Source organism: Canis aureus, chromosome 6 (genome assembly GCF_053574225.1).
Source record: "Canis aureus isolate CA01 chromosome 6, VMU_Caureus_v.1.0, whole genome shotgun sequence".
NCBI lineage: Eukaryota > Metazoa > Chordata > Mammalia > Carnivora > Canidae > Canis > Canis aureus.
The window spans coordinates 57,679,067-57,697,624 of record NC_135616.1 but is presented as its reverse complement, the minus strand read 5'-3'; the positions used below and the strand labels follow the sequence as shown (position 1 = coordinate 57,697,624).

At 34.3% G+C, this 18,558-nt stretch overlaps 1 protein-coding gene across 8 annotated transcripts in view; it reads left to right on the top strand.

Annotated features, from left to right (window-relative positions):
• Positions 1-18,558, top strand: part of COP1 (COP1 E3 ubiquitin ligase) — a 244,389-nt gene that overhangs the window by 97,224 nt on the left and 128,607 nt on the right. For all 8 annotated transcript variants that reach the window (XM_077901781.1, XM_077901780.1, XM_077901776.1 and 5 more), the window contains 2 exons: positions 5,627-5,741; positions 10,974-11,109. In XM_077901781.1, the coding sequence (XP_077757907.1) occupies positions 5,627-5,741; positions 10,974-11,109 (251 nt within the window). The remainder of the gene's footprint in view (positions 1-5,626; positions 5,742-10,973; positions 11,110-18,558) is intronic.

Genomic DNA, 18,558 nt, shown 5'->3' with positions numbered 1-18,558 from the left:
TGAATATGTAATTTAGAAGCACAATTGCAATTAAAGAAACTCAATGGACTGAGCTCTTGATGTTAATTACTAGAACATTAATGGTACTTCTAACAAATTCCATCACTCTGCCTCATGTCCAGAGCTTCGCTTCTTTTCTTTTCTTTTTTAAGATTTTTATCTTATTTATTCATGAGAGACAGAGAGAGGCAGAGATACAGGCAGAGGGAGGAGCAGGCTCCCTGAGGGGAGATTGACATGGACTCCATCCCAGGACCCGGGATTACCCCCTGAGCCAAAGGCAGATGCTTAACCTCTGAGCCACCCAGGCGTCCCCAAAGCTACTTTTCTGATATTTGTGTTTATCAATGAGTTGCCTTTTTAGAATAGTTTTACCGTACATATATGTAAGCCTGTATTATTTGGTTTAGCTATATGTAGACTTTCTAAAAATGATATAATAAGTAGTTTTTTTCAGAATTGTTTTTTAGACTTTAGTTCCTGAGTTTAGTAGCTGTTTGTTCTAGTTCTATGGGTGTAGTTGATTCATCAGAGTTTCTGTTTTTGATATTAAAGGCATCTTTGTACATGTCTCCTGATTGTTCAGGTGCAAGAGTTTCCCTAGATATCGTACGTAGGAGAGGAAGTGAGGGTAACAGAGTAGACATATCAATGGTTTTTGTATTCTGAGATATCAAATTCTTTTTAAAGTCTTTTTATTAATTTAAAGCTCCTATCACTGAAGTATATGAATTCTAGTTTCACCACATCCTTGTCAGTAATTAGTATTATTCAACCTCTAAATGGTTGCCACTTTAGTGTATAGGAATATAAGTTAGTTGTGGTTTTATTTTATTTTATTTTATTTTATTTTATTTTAATTAAAAAAATTTTTTTTTACTTTTTTTTAAGTTGTGGTTTTAATTCTTATTTTTCCGACACTCTAAAGCCAGTATCCTATATTTATTGTCCTTTACTTTATGTGAAATAGCGTTTGATGTCTTTTCTAGGTTTTTTATATCAATCTTCTGTTTTTTTACTTGAAGAAACTTATATATGTATATTCAAAGTAGTAATAACTTGTTTCTTAGGTGTTGCAAATGTTGCCAATATCATCTAGTTTGTATCTTCTCTCTAATGATGAATTTTGATCAACAGAGTTTCTTAATTAAGAATTAAGTTATTCTTCAATTAAGTTATTGAATTTGTAACTTTCATAATCAGTGCCCTTTGTATTCCATTTAAGAAATACTGACCTATTGAGATTATAAACATATCTAGTGTCACAGCACATGCCAGTTTTGTAAATGTCCCATGTATGCTTAAGAAAAATCTGTTTCTCATTGGATACAGCGTTCTATATGTAATTCATTAAATTTTAAAAATTAGATCATATCGATTTCTCTGTTGAGTTGATGAGGTTAATCTTCTGCCCTTTTGGTGGGTTTGTCAATGTCTGTAGGAAGTTTTGCTTTATATATATATATATATATATATATATATATATATATATATATATATATTTGAGGCTGTACTATTACATGTATACTAAGTGTACAATTATCACATTGAAACTTTTACACTTCCCGGTGCTATTTCCAGTTCCATTAATGCTTTTCATCTTGAGTCTGTTTTTCCTCCTTTGATTACATTTGCCTAGTGTATTATTTTTCATGGTATTACTTCCAGGTTTTCAGTGTCTTTATATTTTCAGTTATTTTTTTGGCAGATAGCATACAGTTATATTTTAAAATTCCTTTCTATCACTAATTTAGTATATTTATTACAATTATTGATACAGTTTCACTGTTTTACTCTGTAATGCTTGCTATTTGTCTCAATTTTTGTGTTTTTCTCTTATGTTTTTACCCCCTTTTCCTACCATTTTAATGTTTTAAACATTACCTATTCTGTTACTATGCTTTCATTAGTTATCCTTGAAATTTATCCAAACTTAACACCTAAACAGAATTTAGACCTATTATCATATTTAAAAAATTTTTTTAAATCCAGTATAGTTAACATACAATGTTATATTAGGTCAAGTGTACAATATAGTGATTGAGTAATTTTATACATTACTCAGTGTTTATTCATTTGAGAGAGAGGGAGAGAGGCAGAGACCTAGGCAGAGGGAGAAGTAGGCTCCATGCAGGAGCCCAATGCGGGACTCGATCCTGGGACTCCGGGATCAATGCCCTGAGCTGAAGGCAGACGCTCAACCACTGAGCCACCCAAGTGTCCCTGTATCTCCCTATCTACCTCCCCTTTAGTAGCCATCTGTTTGTTCTCTGTTGTTAAGAGTGTTTGTCTTTTTCTTTGCTCATTTGTTTTGTTTCTTAAATTCTACATACGAGGGAAATTATATGACATTTGCTTTTTTTCTGACTTAGCATGTAATATCTGAATCCATCCATGTTGTTGAAAATGGCAAGATTTTGTTCTTTTTCATGGCTAAGTAATATTCCCTCCACTGTGCCTATGTGTGTGCACACGCATGCGTGTACGCATGTGTGTTTGACATCTTTATCCATTCTACTGTGTGTGTCTCTGTGTATGTGACTTCTTTATCCATTCATCTATCAGTGGATGCTGGGGCTGCTTCCATAGTTCAGCTATTCAGATAATATTGTGGTAAACCTATGGTAGTTGTATCTTTTTGAATTAGTATCTTCATATTGTTTGGGTAAATCCATAGGAGAGGAATTACTAGATCATATAGTGGTTCTGTTTTTAATTCTGTGTAGAATCTCCACATTCTGTTTTCCACAGTGGCAGTTTTCATTCCCACTAACTGTGTACAAGGGTTCCTTATTCTCTTGTCAACACTTGTTGTTTTTTGTGTTTTTTTACTTTAGCCATTCTGACAGTTGTGAGGTGATATCTCATTGTGGTTTTCATTTATATTTCCTTGATGATCAGTGATGTTGAACATATTTTCATTAGATTTAACACCTTAATTACTTTCCTGAATAATGTAAGTGCTCCAGAATTGAGACTTTTTTCACTCTTCTGATTTACGTGCTTTTTTTTGGTGTATTTACTCTGTCTTATTCTTAAGGCCCATAATTTTAATATTCTAATTAATGTTAAAAACAATGTTTAAAATACTTAAAATTACTTATTTGGTTAGACTTCTTTTCATTTTGTGTCTCAGGCCTTCGGTTTCTATTACTGAATTTTTCAAGCACATGATTTCACACTTTTTTTTAAAGAAATGGCTTATAGGCAGTAGTCTTTGTTTTCATTCACATGAAAAAAATGTTTATTTTGTTGCCGGATAGTTTTGTCAGGATTTGAATTTTAGATTGGAGTTGTTTTCTATCCACTTTTTGAGCATAACCAAAGTTCACTCCCCTAGCCTCTTTTATTGCTGTTAACTATTTTAGTTGTTGGTCCTGTCAGGTAAGTTATCTTTTGTGTCTGATTGTTTTTAGTCTCTGTTTCAAATTTTCTGTCCTTTTTTCTTTTATCCTTAGTTCTGGTTAATTCCTTTAGATTTATCTTCTGGCTCACAGATTTACTTTTCAACCTCTAAATCTCAGTTTTAGTGTTTTTTCCTTTTATAGGTTTTTTTTTTTTTTTTTTAAAGATTTATTTATTTATTCATGATAGACATAGAGAGAGAGAAAGAGGCAGAGACACAGGAGGAGGGAGAAGCAGGCTCCATGCACCGGGAGCCTGACGTGGGATTTGATCCCGGGTCTCCAGGATCGCGCCCTGGGCCAAAGGCAGGCGCCAAACCGCTGCGCCACCCAGGGATCCCTTTTCCTTTTATAGGTATTTGTACATTTAAGTATTGTTCCTTTTGTCTTTGCCCTCCTCTGCATCATTATATTTTCTTTAATATCACCTCTCTGATTCAGCTTCCTCTTTGGTTGTATGTCTCTTATGCCTTCTAAAGTTGTCTTATTCATTTTCTTGTGATCCAAGCAGTGCTTTAAAATACGCTTTTTATCTACTATCTTGTTATTTTATTTATTTATTCATGAGAGACACAGAGAGAGAGAGAGACAGACAGACAGAGAGAGGCAGAGGTAAAAGCAGGCTCCATGCAGGGAGCATGATGTGGGACTTGATCCTGGGTCTCCAGGATCACGCCCTGGGCTGAAAGCGGCGCTAAACTGCTGAGCTACCTGGGCTGCCCTCTACCATCTAGTTTTAGCAAGGGTCACTTTACAGTGTTTTATTCAAGGTAGTAGTACCTTAATATTTATTACTTAAATACATTTGCAATTGTATAGTTATGGTTAACTTGTGTCATCTCAAGTTCTGGTTACCTGTCTCATCTTTGTGTCTGTGTGCCTCGAGCATAATCATAGATGATAAGCATTTGTAAAAAGAATGGTCATATCCTTTGATTTAAAATGGCTTCAGCATATTATATATTGAGGATTATAGATTTTTGTTTTTCATAGATTTACATGCCAATTTCAGGTTTTTTGCCAATTTACATACCAGTTTCAGGTATTTCAGGTTTGCTGGCTTTATATATATCTGATTTAGTTATTCTGATCTTCTAATGTGTATGTCAGACTAGTCTCTACATGTTTCACATTACTGCCCCTTAATTAATTAATTAATTAACCAATTAATTCATATTACTGCCCCTTAATTAATTAAGTTTTAAAAATATATTATTTATTTATTCATGACAGACTCAGAGAGAGGCAGAGACACAGGCAGAGGGAGAAGCAGGCAGAGGGAGAAGCAGATTCCATGCAGGGAGGCCGACTTGGGACTCGATCCTGTAGGATCACACCCCGGGCTGAAGATGGTGCTAAACCCCTGGGCCACCGGACAGCTGCCCTGCCCCTTAATTTAGTAATCAGTATTAACTTAAATATATACTCTGACAATCAAGTAGTGTTTCTGTTATTCTGGGGTCCATATAAGGGTGATGAAAAAGTAATTAGTTTTCTTTTGAACATTGTTTTCTAACAATTTTTTTATATTAAAATCCTCAAAATTGTAAATTTAGCATGATAGTTATAATGATTTCTGTTTTCATTTAATTTGGAGAGTTGAAAGAGGTTTCCTATTTCATTCTTATAAAATTGGCCTTTAGAGCCTATTTGCATATTTTATTTTATTTTATTTTTTGGCTAGAAGGCTTGAGCTTTATAGCACACCATATTGTACCAACCAGGGGGTGGGACTCACCACTTGGTGGGACTCACCACTTGGTGGGACTCACCACTTGCCCCTGCAGGGCTGCTTTGTCCGCCTACCCCAAGTGGCCCCATCCTCAAGCCTTTTGCCATTCGTAGAACTCCCTCCTCTCTGGCCTGTGGGCCACCCGATTCCTCTCCCCACCTATGCAACCCCCTGTTACCTGAGGTATGGTACCTGAGGTATGGTAATAGATTCACCCCTTCCCTTCCATAGTATAACCTGACTCCCCAGGAATTCTAGGCTAAGGATCAGGACCTGGCCCCCAACTCCTCCCCATGGCCTCCCAACCCTGAGCCTATTTGCATTTTAAAATAGAAATAGAAAAATATGGTCTAAGAACTATGAGTATTTACTGTTTGTTGTTATTTTAATGTGTTGACATTTTGAATGTGCAATCATTTAGATATTCTGTGCAGAAAAAGACTGTCATTTGTTCTAAGTTACAAGTGTCTTTTCTTGTTAACTACTTTAGACAAAGAAGCAGCCTTGGTATAACAGCACATTAGCATCACGAAGAAAACGACTCACTGCTCATTTTGAAGACTTAGAGCAATGTTACTTTTCTACAAGGATGTCTCGTATTTCAGGTACATATTCCAGACTTCTTAAAATATATCGAATTCATATGTCAGATCCATTTCTAGCTTCTTATGCTGGATTTATATAAAGTCCTATTTATAAAGCAAAAGTGTGTATTTTCAACATATTCTACCAGAGTGTTCTGGAGGTTCTTAGAGATCTTGAAGAACATTGCTTTCCCATAGCTATTTTTTTTTCTCCATTTAAGAAATTTCAATCTTTATGTAGTGAGCTATATGTAAAGTTAAGAAAAACATCAGCCTTGAATGTGTTGCTAGGAAAAATAAATCCATTCAATTTTCTCTTATTTTTTTTCAATTTTCTCTTATTATTAAATATTATTATTAAATACTAAGTATTTATTAAGTTCTAAGCACTATCATTTTGGGTAACAATAAAAAGATGAACTGATTTGTCTCTTCTTGTCTCTGTGATACATGTTATACAAGTGTATTGGGAATAAAGAAGAATATCCATTAATATAACTTAGGAATGAAAAATCTGTGTCAAGTTGAAAATGGAGAAATGGAATGATAGCTGTATTGATTTTATAGGATTGTATTTAGTTAAGACTAAAATTCATTAACTAAATAAGGTAATTAGAAACATCTTCAACATAGAGGAAATGACTTATGCAAAGTCAAGGACATGTTAGCATTGGATATTTTCATTGCTTTCAAAAAGTAATGTAGTTCTGCCCTCAAGCTGTGAGTTTTCTCAGTGTCTTTGCTCATCAATGAAGTAGAGACATTAACACCATCCCTGTGTTTTGTTTTATTTCATTGTTTTTTAATATTTATAGGGGATGTAAATATATCTATACAAAATACAAAGATGGTATAAGTTAGGTGATCAATTAGACACATTGCTACAAGGAACAATACAAGAAACAACAGGTGTTGCTGAGAATGTGGATAAAGGGAAATCCTCTTTTATGTTGGTGGGAATGCAAACTGGTGTAACCAGTCTAGAAAACAGTATGGACGTGCCTCAGAATGTAAAAATAGAACTTGTGATCTAACAGTTGCACTAGTAGGTATTTACTCAAGGATACAAAAATACAGTTTTAAAGGGGGTGCATGCATCCTGATGTTTATAGCAGCATTATTAACAGTAGCCAAACTATGGAAAGAGCCCAAATGTCCATTGAGTGATGATGAGTGATAAAGAAGATGGGGCTTATATAAACAATGCAGTATTACTTAGCCATCAAAAAGAATAAAATCTTGCCATTCAGAACAATATAGATGGAGCTAGAGTGTATTATGCTAAGCAAAGTAAGTCACTCAGACAAATGCAAATACCATATAATTTCACTTATATGTGGAATTTAAGAAACAAAACAGATGAACATATGGGAGGAGGTAAAGAGAGGAAACAAACCATAAGAGACTCTTAAAGATAAAGAATAAACTGAGGGGTGATGGAGGGAGGTAGGTGGGAGACGTGCTCGATGGGGAATGGGTATTAAGGAGGGTACTTGTTTGTTATGATGAACACTGGGTATTGTATGTAAGTGATGAATCGCTGAATTTTCCTGAAACCAATATTTCACTGTGTGCTGACTGACTAGAATTTAAAAAAAATTTGAAGGAGAAAAAAAATCTACTTGTTGTTTTAGACCTTTGTACAAGTTCGCCTTAGGGTGGTGATGGAGGAAAAAGAAGATTTTCATAGGCAGTCTAGGAGGGAGCCAAGATCTGTTTATGAATGTGTATGAAATTAATGATCAGCAGTTGTAAAGATGGAAAGCTTTCATTGTATCATATTGCCTAGGAATTGAGACACTATGGAGCCTCTGTAATAGTCTGAAAACTGTAGTAGGAAGCTGTGAAATTGAAAATGGTTTGAGACCTACATTCTGATTGGCAGAGGGCTCATATTAACCCTGTTAGATTTTGTTTTTGGTACAATGTTGAAATACAGCCTAAAGCAAATGGCAGACATTTAAAAGAAAAAGAGAGGAAAGAGAGATTGGGAAGTAATTTTTAAGTAACTGCATGCTGTGGCATAGTAAAGGTGTATTCATATAGACCAATTTATTTTGGGGATGTAAGATTACTGGAAGGTAGAATAAATTAAAACCAGGAGGAAGGCTTGATTTCCATTTTTATGGGCATGGCTCTCTTGTACTTAAAATATGTTGTCCTTAGTGTGTAAGGAGTCTTAAGTTTATCTTACTGAATTTTCACACTGACTACACCTATATTGCTGAGTATGAAGTTCTTCCTAGTGCCTTTGACTGTGAAGAGGGAATTTTAACTTCTACAAAATGGAGTTCATAATATTTGATTATCATTTTGTGTATTTTTAGATGAGAACCCACCTCCCTCTTTTTGACTTTCATTTTTAAACTCTGAAAATGAAAGATGAAGATTAAGAGATTAATGCCTTGGACTTTTAGTTGTAACTGAAAGAGAAGTAAATTAAAAAGCATTAGTAGATAGAAAAGAGCTGCAGAATACAGTTTCACAAACTAATCTGTGTTTGGAAAAGTAATAGGCTAGCAGATATGTATGATTATTGACCAAAATCTACTGAGCAAACAAAATCCTTCCTTTTCATAACCAGATAAAAAAGTTGAATGCCTGTAGTTTCAGATACTAGAGTAGCTATTTTTATTGTTCACTTTATAACTTCTGTTGGAAGTAGGTGTTAATGAATAGTATGATGGCCAGAGAAGGTTAGCTATCCAGGAAAAGATCATGGTCTTAAACAGAATATACATTCTTGAATGCTTGTGAATTTTTTGTACTTAGGGATTGGTGTCAAAATATGAAAGAATAGATTTACATTAAATTCATATTTAAACAATATCTAAGGTGTCTTTCCAGTCACTCTTTTTCTTTTTCCAGTCACTCTTTATTACATTAAATACTCACAGTAATAGGATTATATAAAAAGAACCCATTAGTTGTTAAATTCAAACCACTTTGTAGTACAGTTGATTTGTTTTATTACAGTAACCCCTGTTCTATTTCCAACTTGTTGAATTTACTGAGAATAATTTTTGTGGAGCAGGAGCATTAGTTAAGTAACATTATGACCGTGCATTTAATTGAGTTTGTTCCTTTGCTGTTTTTAGAATGGAAACAGTATAAAATTGGAACCTTGATATAAGTTGTTAGGTGAATTTGCTATGTTACTGTTTAAATCTTTAAAATGTAAAATATTGAGGATAGAAGCTTAGTATCAGAGACTAGTAATTGTTTTTTGTCGTTGTAAATTTTAAATAAATTTCTTCATGTAAGTAGTTAATCTTCAAGATAATATAATACATCCAGATGAATTAAATCAGTTCTCTACTATCTATCCTATGGTACATTAACTCTGCAGACTTCATGATTCTTATATCTAAATTTCAATGTGTCTACTGTTATTTTCAGAGGATAAATAAGATGGGTAAATCACGGGGCACCTGGGTGACTCAGTTGGTTAAGCATCCAACTCTTGCTTTTTGGCTCAGGTCATGATCTTAGTCAGGGTCATGAGATGGAGCCCCATGTTGGGCTCCCTGCTCAGCAGAGAGCCTGCATCTCCCTCTGCCCCTCTCCCTGCTCATGTGCTCTCTCTCTCTCTCTCTCAAATAAGTAAATAAATCTTTTAAAAAGGGGGAGAGGGTATCATGAAAGTTTACATTGAGAAAGTTGTATGTATTTGTATGTGTATGAGCTAGGAGTAAAGAAGAAAGTATTAAAACATTGTTGTAACTATCTTATTTCAAATTTCAGTTAGGAAGCTGACTAAAGTAATTAGGTTTTACTTTTCTTTCTTTAGAAAGGAAAGTACAAGTCCAAACTTGAAGTACTTTTTAAAAACAATGATTTTATTCAGACTTTCTATGTAGTCTTATTCCTAGATTGGACAATAGATAGCTGTATTTATTCTCAGTCTTTCGTGAGATGATTTTGTGATTTAAATTCCACATAGGTTAATTATGATTAATTTACTGAAGTGTACTTTACTTAAAGCATTTATACTGTGTTCTAGTGGATGGAATTAATGTTTTCCATATACCACCAAGACATTTGAGTAGAAGTATTTTATTTTTTAGAATAATTGATATATTACAGTTTTCTACTTCCTTTTCATAATTGGATTTGAAAATTTCAAAGTATAATATGAACAAGTAATTCACTTTCTTTTTACTTAAGCAATTACTTTCTTAACCTAAATTATGTTATTATAAATTGTATTTTGAAGGTAAATAAACATGGTCATGTAGATGTAACCCTATAAACATGTTCCTTCACAATAATGAATAGACTGTCCTAGTGTATATACTCCTCTGTCCATCCTAACTTTCAACATCGATAAGGGATTTTTTTTTAAGATTTTATTTATTTTATTTTTTAATTTTTATTTATTTATGATAGTCAAAAAGAGAGAGAGAGACAGAGACACAGGCAGAGGGAGAAGCAGGCTCCATGCACTGGGAGCCCGACGGGGGATTCGATCCCGGTTCTTCAGGATCGCGCCCTGGGCCAAAGGCAGGCACCAAACCCGCTGCGCCACCCAGGGATCCCAAGATTTTATTTATTTATTCATGAAACACAGGCAGAGGGAGAAGCAGGCTCCATGCAGGGAGCCCAACATGGGACTCGATCCTGAGTCTCCAGGATCATGCGCTGGCCTGAAGGTGGTGGCGCTAAACTGCTGAGCCACCCAGGCTGCCCGGGATTTTGTTTTTGTTTTCGTTTGTTCTTTTATTTTTTAATTTCGTTTTAATAAAAGATTAAAATCCTTTTGATCAGAGCCACATTTTTCCCCCCAATAAATTGTTGCTTAAGAAATATTTATGTTGGGATCCCTGGGTGGTGCAGCGGTTTAGTGCCTGCCTTTGGCCCAGGGCACGATCCTGGCAGACCCGGGATCGAATCCCACATCGGGCTTCCGGTGCATGGAGCCTGCTTCTCCCTCTGCCTATGTCTCTGCCTCTCTCTCTGTGTGTGACTATCATAAATAAATAAAAATTAAAAAAAAAAGAAATATTTATGTTATGTTTTTATTGATGGTGAAAGAGACCGTGTCTTCAGTGAACCACTACGAAATTTTTGTTAAAGCTAAAAGATCAGCATTCCAGTTTATCCATGCTAGTGTTCTCTAAATGCTTAAGAATTGTTTGTATTTAGAATATAATTTTAAATCTGTGTATACTGCTCCTTGACTTACATTGCAGTTCAGCTAATTTATTTTATTTTGTTTTTTTGTTTTGTTTTGTTTTGTTTTTTTTCATATAGATGATAGTCGAACTGCAAGCCAGTTGGATGAATTTCAGGAATGCTTGTCCAAGTTTACTCGGTATAATTCAGTACGACCTTTGGCTACATTGTCATATGCTAGTGATCTCTATAATGGTTCCAGCATAGTCTCTAGGTAAGTGTTGGGCAGCATTTTTTACTATTTACTTTTGCAAGAGTATCTAGAATTTAATTTGACACGCAGTTTCATTGTTCTAGTTAAGAGCCTGTGTCTGAAGTTAAGTTGCCTCCCAATTTTTTTTCTGTGGTCTTGGGCAAGTTTTGGAATTTCTTTAGTCCTCAATGTCTTCGTCTTTAAAATGGAATGATTAATAGTATTCACCTCATAGGGTCAGCTTGTATTATTACAAATGTCTTTGGTTTTGGTGACAGGATATGTTCTTCTCATAAGGGCTCCCCTGTCTTCAGTTTTCTAAAAAAAGTTTGTGAAGAATTGGTATTCTTTCTCCCTTATATATTTTGTAGACTTCTCCAGTGAAGCCATCTTGGCCTTGAATTTTGTTTGAGGAAAGAGTTCCAAATATAAAATAATTTTAAAAAATAGGACTAATCAGGTTATTGATATTTTTCTTGATTAAACATGATTTTTAGTTTGTGTTTTTAAAAGAATTTGTCCATTTCACCTAGGTTGTTGGATTTATGCACATTCACATGTTTGCAATATTCTTTATTATCCTTTTATGTCTTTAGATTATCTAAGATCTCTTTCTCATCTCTGTTATTGGAAACTTGTTTCCTTTATTTTTTTTCCTTAATAGTCTGGTTTAGAAGTTTATCAATATTATTTCTCTTCTCAAGTAGCCAGTTCTTAGTTTTTTATAGTCTGTATTTTTGTTTCATTGATTTCTGCTCTTAATTTTATTATTTCTTTTTCTTCTGCTTTCCCTAGCTTTAATTTGTTCTTTTCTAGTTTCTTAAGGTAGAAACTAAAATGTTCAGTTGAAAGTTTGCTTCTCTAATATAATTTGTGCTTTAAATTTTTCTCTATTCACTGCAGTAGCTGCATCCCATGAATTTTTGGTGTGTTATCTTCTATTTTTTTTCCAAATTTTATTTTTATTGTGATAAGATACTTATAAAATATACTATCTTAACCAGTGTGCTGTTCAGTGGAATTAAATATATACCTTCTTAATATTATGGAAAGGTCACCAGTATCCATCTCTTTAATACTTGACATCTTGTAAAACTGAAAATGCATACCCATTAAACAGTGTAACTCTTTATTCCCATCTTCCCTGAATCCTGGCAACAACCTTCTACTTTATTTCTCTATTATTTTGACTACTCTAAGTATCTCATTTAAGTGGAATCACACCTTATTTGTTTTCTTGTGACTGGCTAATCTCACTTGGTATAATGTTGTCAGTGTTTGTCCATGTTGTAACATATGTCAGAATTTTCTTACTTTTTAAGGCTTCATAACACTCCATTATATGTATGTATATGCCACATTTTGCTTATTTATTTGTCTGTTGATGGACACGTAGGTTGCTTCTGTGTTTTTTACCTGTTGTGAATAATACTGCTATGAACATGGGTGTATGGATACCTCCTCAAGACCTTGTTTTCAGTTCTTTTAGGTACATACCCAGAAATGGCATTGCTGGATTATATGGTAATTCTGTTTTTAATTTTTTGAGGAACTGCCATACTGTTTTCCACAGTGGCTATGCCATTTTACTGTCCCATCAGCAGTGCACAAGGCTTCCAGTTTCCCCACATACTTGCCATCACTTGTTATTTTCTGTGTTTTCGATAGTCCCCATGCTATAACAGGTGTGAGGTGGTAGTTCTTAGATTTGTTTTGCATTTCCCTAATGAATAGTGTTGTTGAACATTGTTTCTTGTGTTTATTGGCCATTTGTTTATCTTCCTTAGAGAAATTTCTATTGAAGTCTTTGCCTAGTTTTGAACTTTGCTATTGTTGCATTTCAGTAGTTCTCTCTATATTATGGGTATTAATCCCTTATCAGATTTGTACGTATTTTCTCTCATTTTGTGGGTTGCCTTTTTACTTTGTTACTACTGTCATTGCACAAAATTTTATAATTTTAGTGAAGTTTAATTTGTCTATTTTTCTTCTATTGCCTGTATTTGTGATGTCCTATCTCAGAAATCATTGTCAAATCCCAAGTCACAAAAAAAGTTTTATAGTTTTGTGTTTTAGATTTAACTTTTTGATTCATTTTGAGTTAATTTTTGTGTATGGTTTTAGGTAAGGGTCCAACTTTATATTTACGCAGGTTGATATGCAGTTTTCCCAGCATCATTTCTTGAAAAAGTCCTTTCTCTACTTAATGGTATTGCCACTCTTGTCAAAGATCATTTGACCACATACATAATGGTGTATTTTTGGGTTCTCTCATCTGTTCCATTTGCCTGCAAGTTTGTTTTTATATCAGTACCACATAGTTTTCTGTTTGTTTTCGTTTGTCTCAGAGACACTGAGAGTGTGGAGTGAGGGGCAGAGGGAAACGGAGAGAGAGAATGTTAAGCAGACTCCACACCCATCACAGAGCCATACATGGGCTCGATTTTATGACCCTGAGATCATGACCTGAGCTGCAATTAAGAGTCAGAGTCTTAGCTGACTGAACCACCCAGGTGCCAGACACACTTAGCATAGCTTTGTAGTAAATTTTGAAATCAGGAAGTGTGACTCCTCTAAGTCTTTTCTTTTTCAAGATTTTTTTTTTTTCTATTTCTGCAGAAAATGTCATTGGGATTTGACAGGGATTGCACTGAATCTCTAGATTGCTTTGGGTAATGTTGACATCTTAACAGTATTCAGTCTTCTGATCCAGGCACATGGGATGTGTCTTTATTTCTGTCTTTAATTTTTTTAAGAAATTTTTTATAGTTTTCATTGTATAAATCTTTCACTTCCGTGGTTAATTCCTAAATATTTTTTGATGCTGCTGTAAGTGGAGCTGTTTTCATAACTTTATGATTGTTCATTGTTATGGCATTGAAGAGATGAAATATTTTAATTTTCATTCAGTTCAAGAAGCACTTACGTTTCAAACTTGATTTTTTTCTCTCATTGATTATTGAGATATATCTTAATAGTTTTCAAATATTGGGATTTTCTAGTTATCTTTTTGTTACTATATGTTCATCATGATGATGACCATTCTTTAAAAATTTGTAGTGAAAATTTCTAATGCACATAAAAATAGAATGGAATAATAATCCGTCATATCGCCATCTTCCAGATTCAGCAGTGATCCAGATTTTGTTACACTTGCTTTATTTATACTTTTTATTTTTTCTTTGCTTAACTATTTGAAACAAATCGCTGATGCTATGTTATTTCATCCTTATATCCTTAAGAATGTAAATATGAATATTTTAAAACCACAGGGCTGTATCACATGTAACACAATTACCAGTAATTCCTTGGTATCATCAAATTGCTTGTCTATTTTAAAATCTCCTAGATAGAATTAAGAAACCTTAAAAAGATATTTTGATGCAGATCAGGAATTTGGCAGTTTTTAACTTGTCCAATACATTACTATGTATGGTTTTAGATTTGCATGACTAAGATTTTTATTAACATGTAAGAATATTGTTCTTGGAATTTAAGATGATAGCTAGAGAAACTTGCAGTAAACCTTTTATGGTATTCTAGCTGGTTAGCTCAGTAGTAAGACGACAATCATATATTAATTTCTTTTCTATGTATTGGCAATGTGAGTTTTCTTTATCAAGTACTGGCGTGGTTAAAATTTGAAAATGGAGTAGATTGTGGGGCTTATTTAATTAATTAAATGAGTGATGAATTCATATAACAAAAATTAGATGACTCCTTAATGTGAGCTAGGCTAAGATTATAACCATGAACAGGCCAGGTATGATGCTTGGATTTAGGAAAGCTCTCAGTATTATTTCAGTGCCTTTATAGAAGCAGTGTAAGAAAGTTTTTGAAACATTTAGATTGGAGTAACAGTGTAACACTGCTAAGTTTCCTTCCTTCCTTCCTTCCTTCCTTCCTTCCTTCCTTCCTTCCTTCCTTCCTCCCTCCCTCCCTCCCTCCCTCCCCTCCCTTCCCTCCCTTCCCTCCCTTCCCTTTCTTTCTTTTCTTTTCTTTCTTTTGAGAGGGAGAGGGAGTGGGTTGTGCCTATGCATAAGTGGACTGGGGTAGTGAGGGGCAAAAGGAGAGACAGAATCCCAGGTAGCCTCCATACCCGTTGAGGAGCCTTGTGCGGGTTTCAATCCCACAACTCTGAGATCATGACCTGAGCTGAAACCAAGAGTTGGGTGCTTAACCGACTGAGCCACACAAGTGCCCCTTAAATTCTTAACTAGTGTAAGAATGTATAATGTATGTTTTTAAAAATTCCGGAAATGAGGCTTCAATTTGAAATGGCAAAAATAATGTTGGAAGTTTATAATAATGACCTGATACATACGTTTATCTATAATTATTTGGCTCTACTCAACTAAAATATAATGCAGATTACTTTATATTGTAATATAGATTGATGTCCCTTAGCATTGTAAATTTGTCCTGTATTATATTTTCTTTTCCATTACAAAATGAAGAAAAATCCAAAAACAAAGTGAAAATTTCCATCTTAACTTTATATTACAAAAGCAGCATTCCTAGTTAGAAAATGTAGAATTGGAAAAAAAAAAAAAAAAAAGAAAGAAAATGTAGAATTGGTTATACATCTCTAGGATTCAAAAAAGATTTTTTAAAAATCATTTTTGAAAAAAAATCATTTTGAAAGCCATTTTAGCTTGATTTTAATATAATTTTGGGCTGTTTTTTAAATGCTACTAAATCCTTTTTCCCATATTTTAATTTAAATTCTCGTTAGTTAACTTATAGTGTAATATTGGTTTTAGGAGTATTAAATCTTGATCATACAAGACATGTCAGAGCATTGTGTATTCTGAAGCAGAAGTTTGCTGAAGATTTAAGTGCGATTTCAGTTTGGGAATATCACCTAATGAGAGTGAGATTAGGAATGCCTGGGTGGTGCAGTTGCTTGAATATCAGCCTCCCACACTCTACATGGAGGCTGGTTGGACTCTATTTTCCTCTTCTCCTGCCCCTCCCCTCAACACCATGTTTGCTTGCACTCTCTCTCTTTAGAATAAATAAGTCTTTTTTTAAAGAAAGTGAGATTAGTTTTATTAAAATATTTTAATTAAAAATTTAAAGGTACCTTTAGTTTCATCTTGCATGCTAACATCAATTTTTAATTAACATTGAATTAACATTTCTGAAAAAAATTTTTTTAAAGATTTTATTTATTTATTTATTCATGAGACACACACACACACACACACACACACACACACACACACACACACAGAGGCAGAGGGAGAAGCAGGCTCCATGCAGGGACCCTGATGCGGGACTCAATCCCGGGATTCCAGGATCACTCCCTGGGCTGAAGGCAGGAGCTAAACCGCTGAGCCACCCAGAGATTCCTGAAAAAAAATTTCAATTTTGAAGGTTTGTAAGACAGGATAGGTGAAGATTAGAAGGTAGCAACAAGGAAAATAGTATCCAAAGAGACTGAAAGTTTCACAGCCCTGGTGATATTTTTCCCTTTCTCTCTTTTCTCATATTCACACACATCATTGATGGTAAACTCACTTTAAAGGCTTTTAATTCCTTTCAAAATAGGAAATTTTGATGAAGAATTTCTTTTGGGAAAAGAGATAAAGATATATTAGAGATGGCATATAATGGTAAATTTGCATTATTTAATGTTGCATTATTTTTATTACATTTTAGAAGAAATTATTCTTACAGTAAAATTGCCTGAAATACCTCTAGTGTGGTCATTTACTGTTGTGAGAATCTCACTGAGAGACAAAGAAACTTTGTTGTAAAGTTTTTCTTCCTTTGCTTAACAGATCATATTGAGTTATTTAATACCATACTTATAATTCCACAAGGTGGCAGCATTTGTTTACTTTGACAGTATCTCAACTATTAGTAGACAAGGTATGGAAGTTAATGGTTTATTGGGAAGTTCATTCTCATGAATACTAGATGGTCCTCGGTTAACAACAGCAAGTGACGCAAAGGATAGAAACTCTTTTTTTTTTTTTTTTTTAAGAAACTCGTCTTAAAAATAACAATAATGTCATGTTTTGCAAATTTTCTTAAATATCTAGTGGCCATCACAGAGGAATGGTTTGAAGCTGTATTGTTTGAACTTACTGTGTACTTAGCAGTAGCTGTTTATTGAATTCTTGGTTTGAAATTTACAAACCTAGATTGTTATGGTTAAAATTGTTACACATTTGGGCAACCCCCCGTGGCTCAACAGGTTAGCATCGCCCTCAGCCCGGGGCCTGATTCTGGAGACCCAAGTCCCACGTCAGGCTCCCTGCATGGAGCCTTCTTCTCCCTCTGCCTGTGTCTCTGCCTAGCTCTCTCTCTCTTTCATGAATAAATAAATTCTTTAAAAAAATTTGTTACACATTCATTTATAGTTTAGAGGTTATATTAACATTTTTGCTTATACTGTCTCAAATTTTTAAATAGAATTGCAGCAGGGATTAGTAAATTTATAAATAGAAAATGGTTATGTATTGTGGCATTCACTGCTGCTACTAGATCAGTTACTACACTGGTAACGTAGTGTTTGATTATGTGATTACTTTTTTTTAAAGATATCTTTGTAAGTACCTTACATGACATTGTATTTCACTAACTCATTTAATCTTTATATTAAACCTATGGAATAAGGCATTGTGATCAGTCCCATTGTACAGAGGAGGAATTGTGGTAGAGAGAAATCATCTAATTTGTCCAAGTTTAACACAATGCTAGTGAATGATAGAATTAAGATTTGAACTGAGACATTGTGGCTTTTGAGTTCCGTTCCATTATTAGTCCCTTTAGGACCTGTTGAAACTTTATACTTTTGAGACATCCAAAAGAATAAAAGGAAAGTCTGTCAACAGAGAAGTCTAGGGTTGTCAGCAAGTGCCGATGAGTTTCCTACTTATATAACAATTCAAGACACAGGTTAAAAGTGAGATACAAACAGTCTAAGCTTACATATTAGAAGCTGCTACATCCTTCCCTTCCCTTATAGCCTCTACCCTAAAATTTCTTGTTGTCATTCGCTCGTTTTTCTATTTTCTTTTGCCCTTGCTTAGGCTGAGGCTTGTCAGTAGTGCAGAGTGATAACTGTGAACTCAATTCTTCGTACACTTCTTCCCTAATAGTGTTAACTGGGTTAGCATTTGAAATTTTGTCACTGATCGGAACATAAAGTACATGCCTGTAACAAAGGTTTAGAATTAGAATATTTGCCTTTTATTTTTAGTTTTTTTTAAGATTTTATTTATTTATTGATGAGAGACAGGCAGAGTTACAGGCAGAGGGAGAAGCAGGCTCCATGCAGAAAGCCTGACGTGGGATTCAATCCTGGGTCTACAGGATCATGCACTGGGCTGAAGGCAGTGCTAAGCCACTGAGCCACCCGGGCTGTCCGAATATTTGCATTTTATGATAAAATTACTTAATTTTTGTTAATCTAATGACTCCCTTCAAATAAAGTAGAAGAATTAGAATAGAACTTTT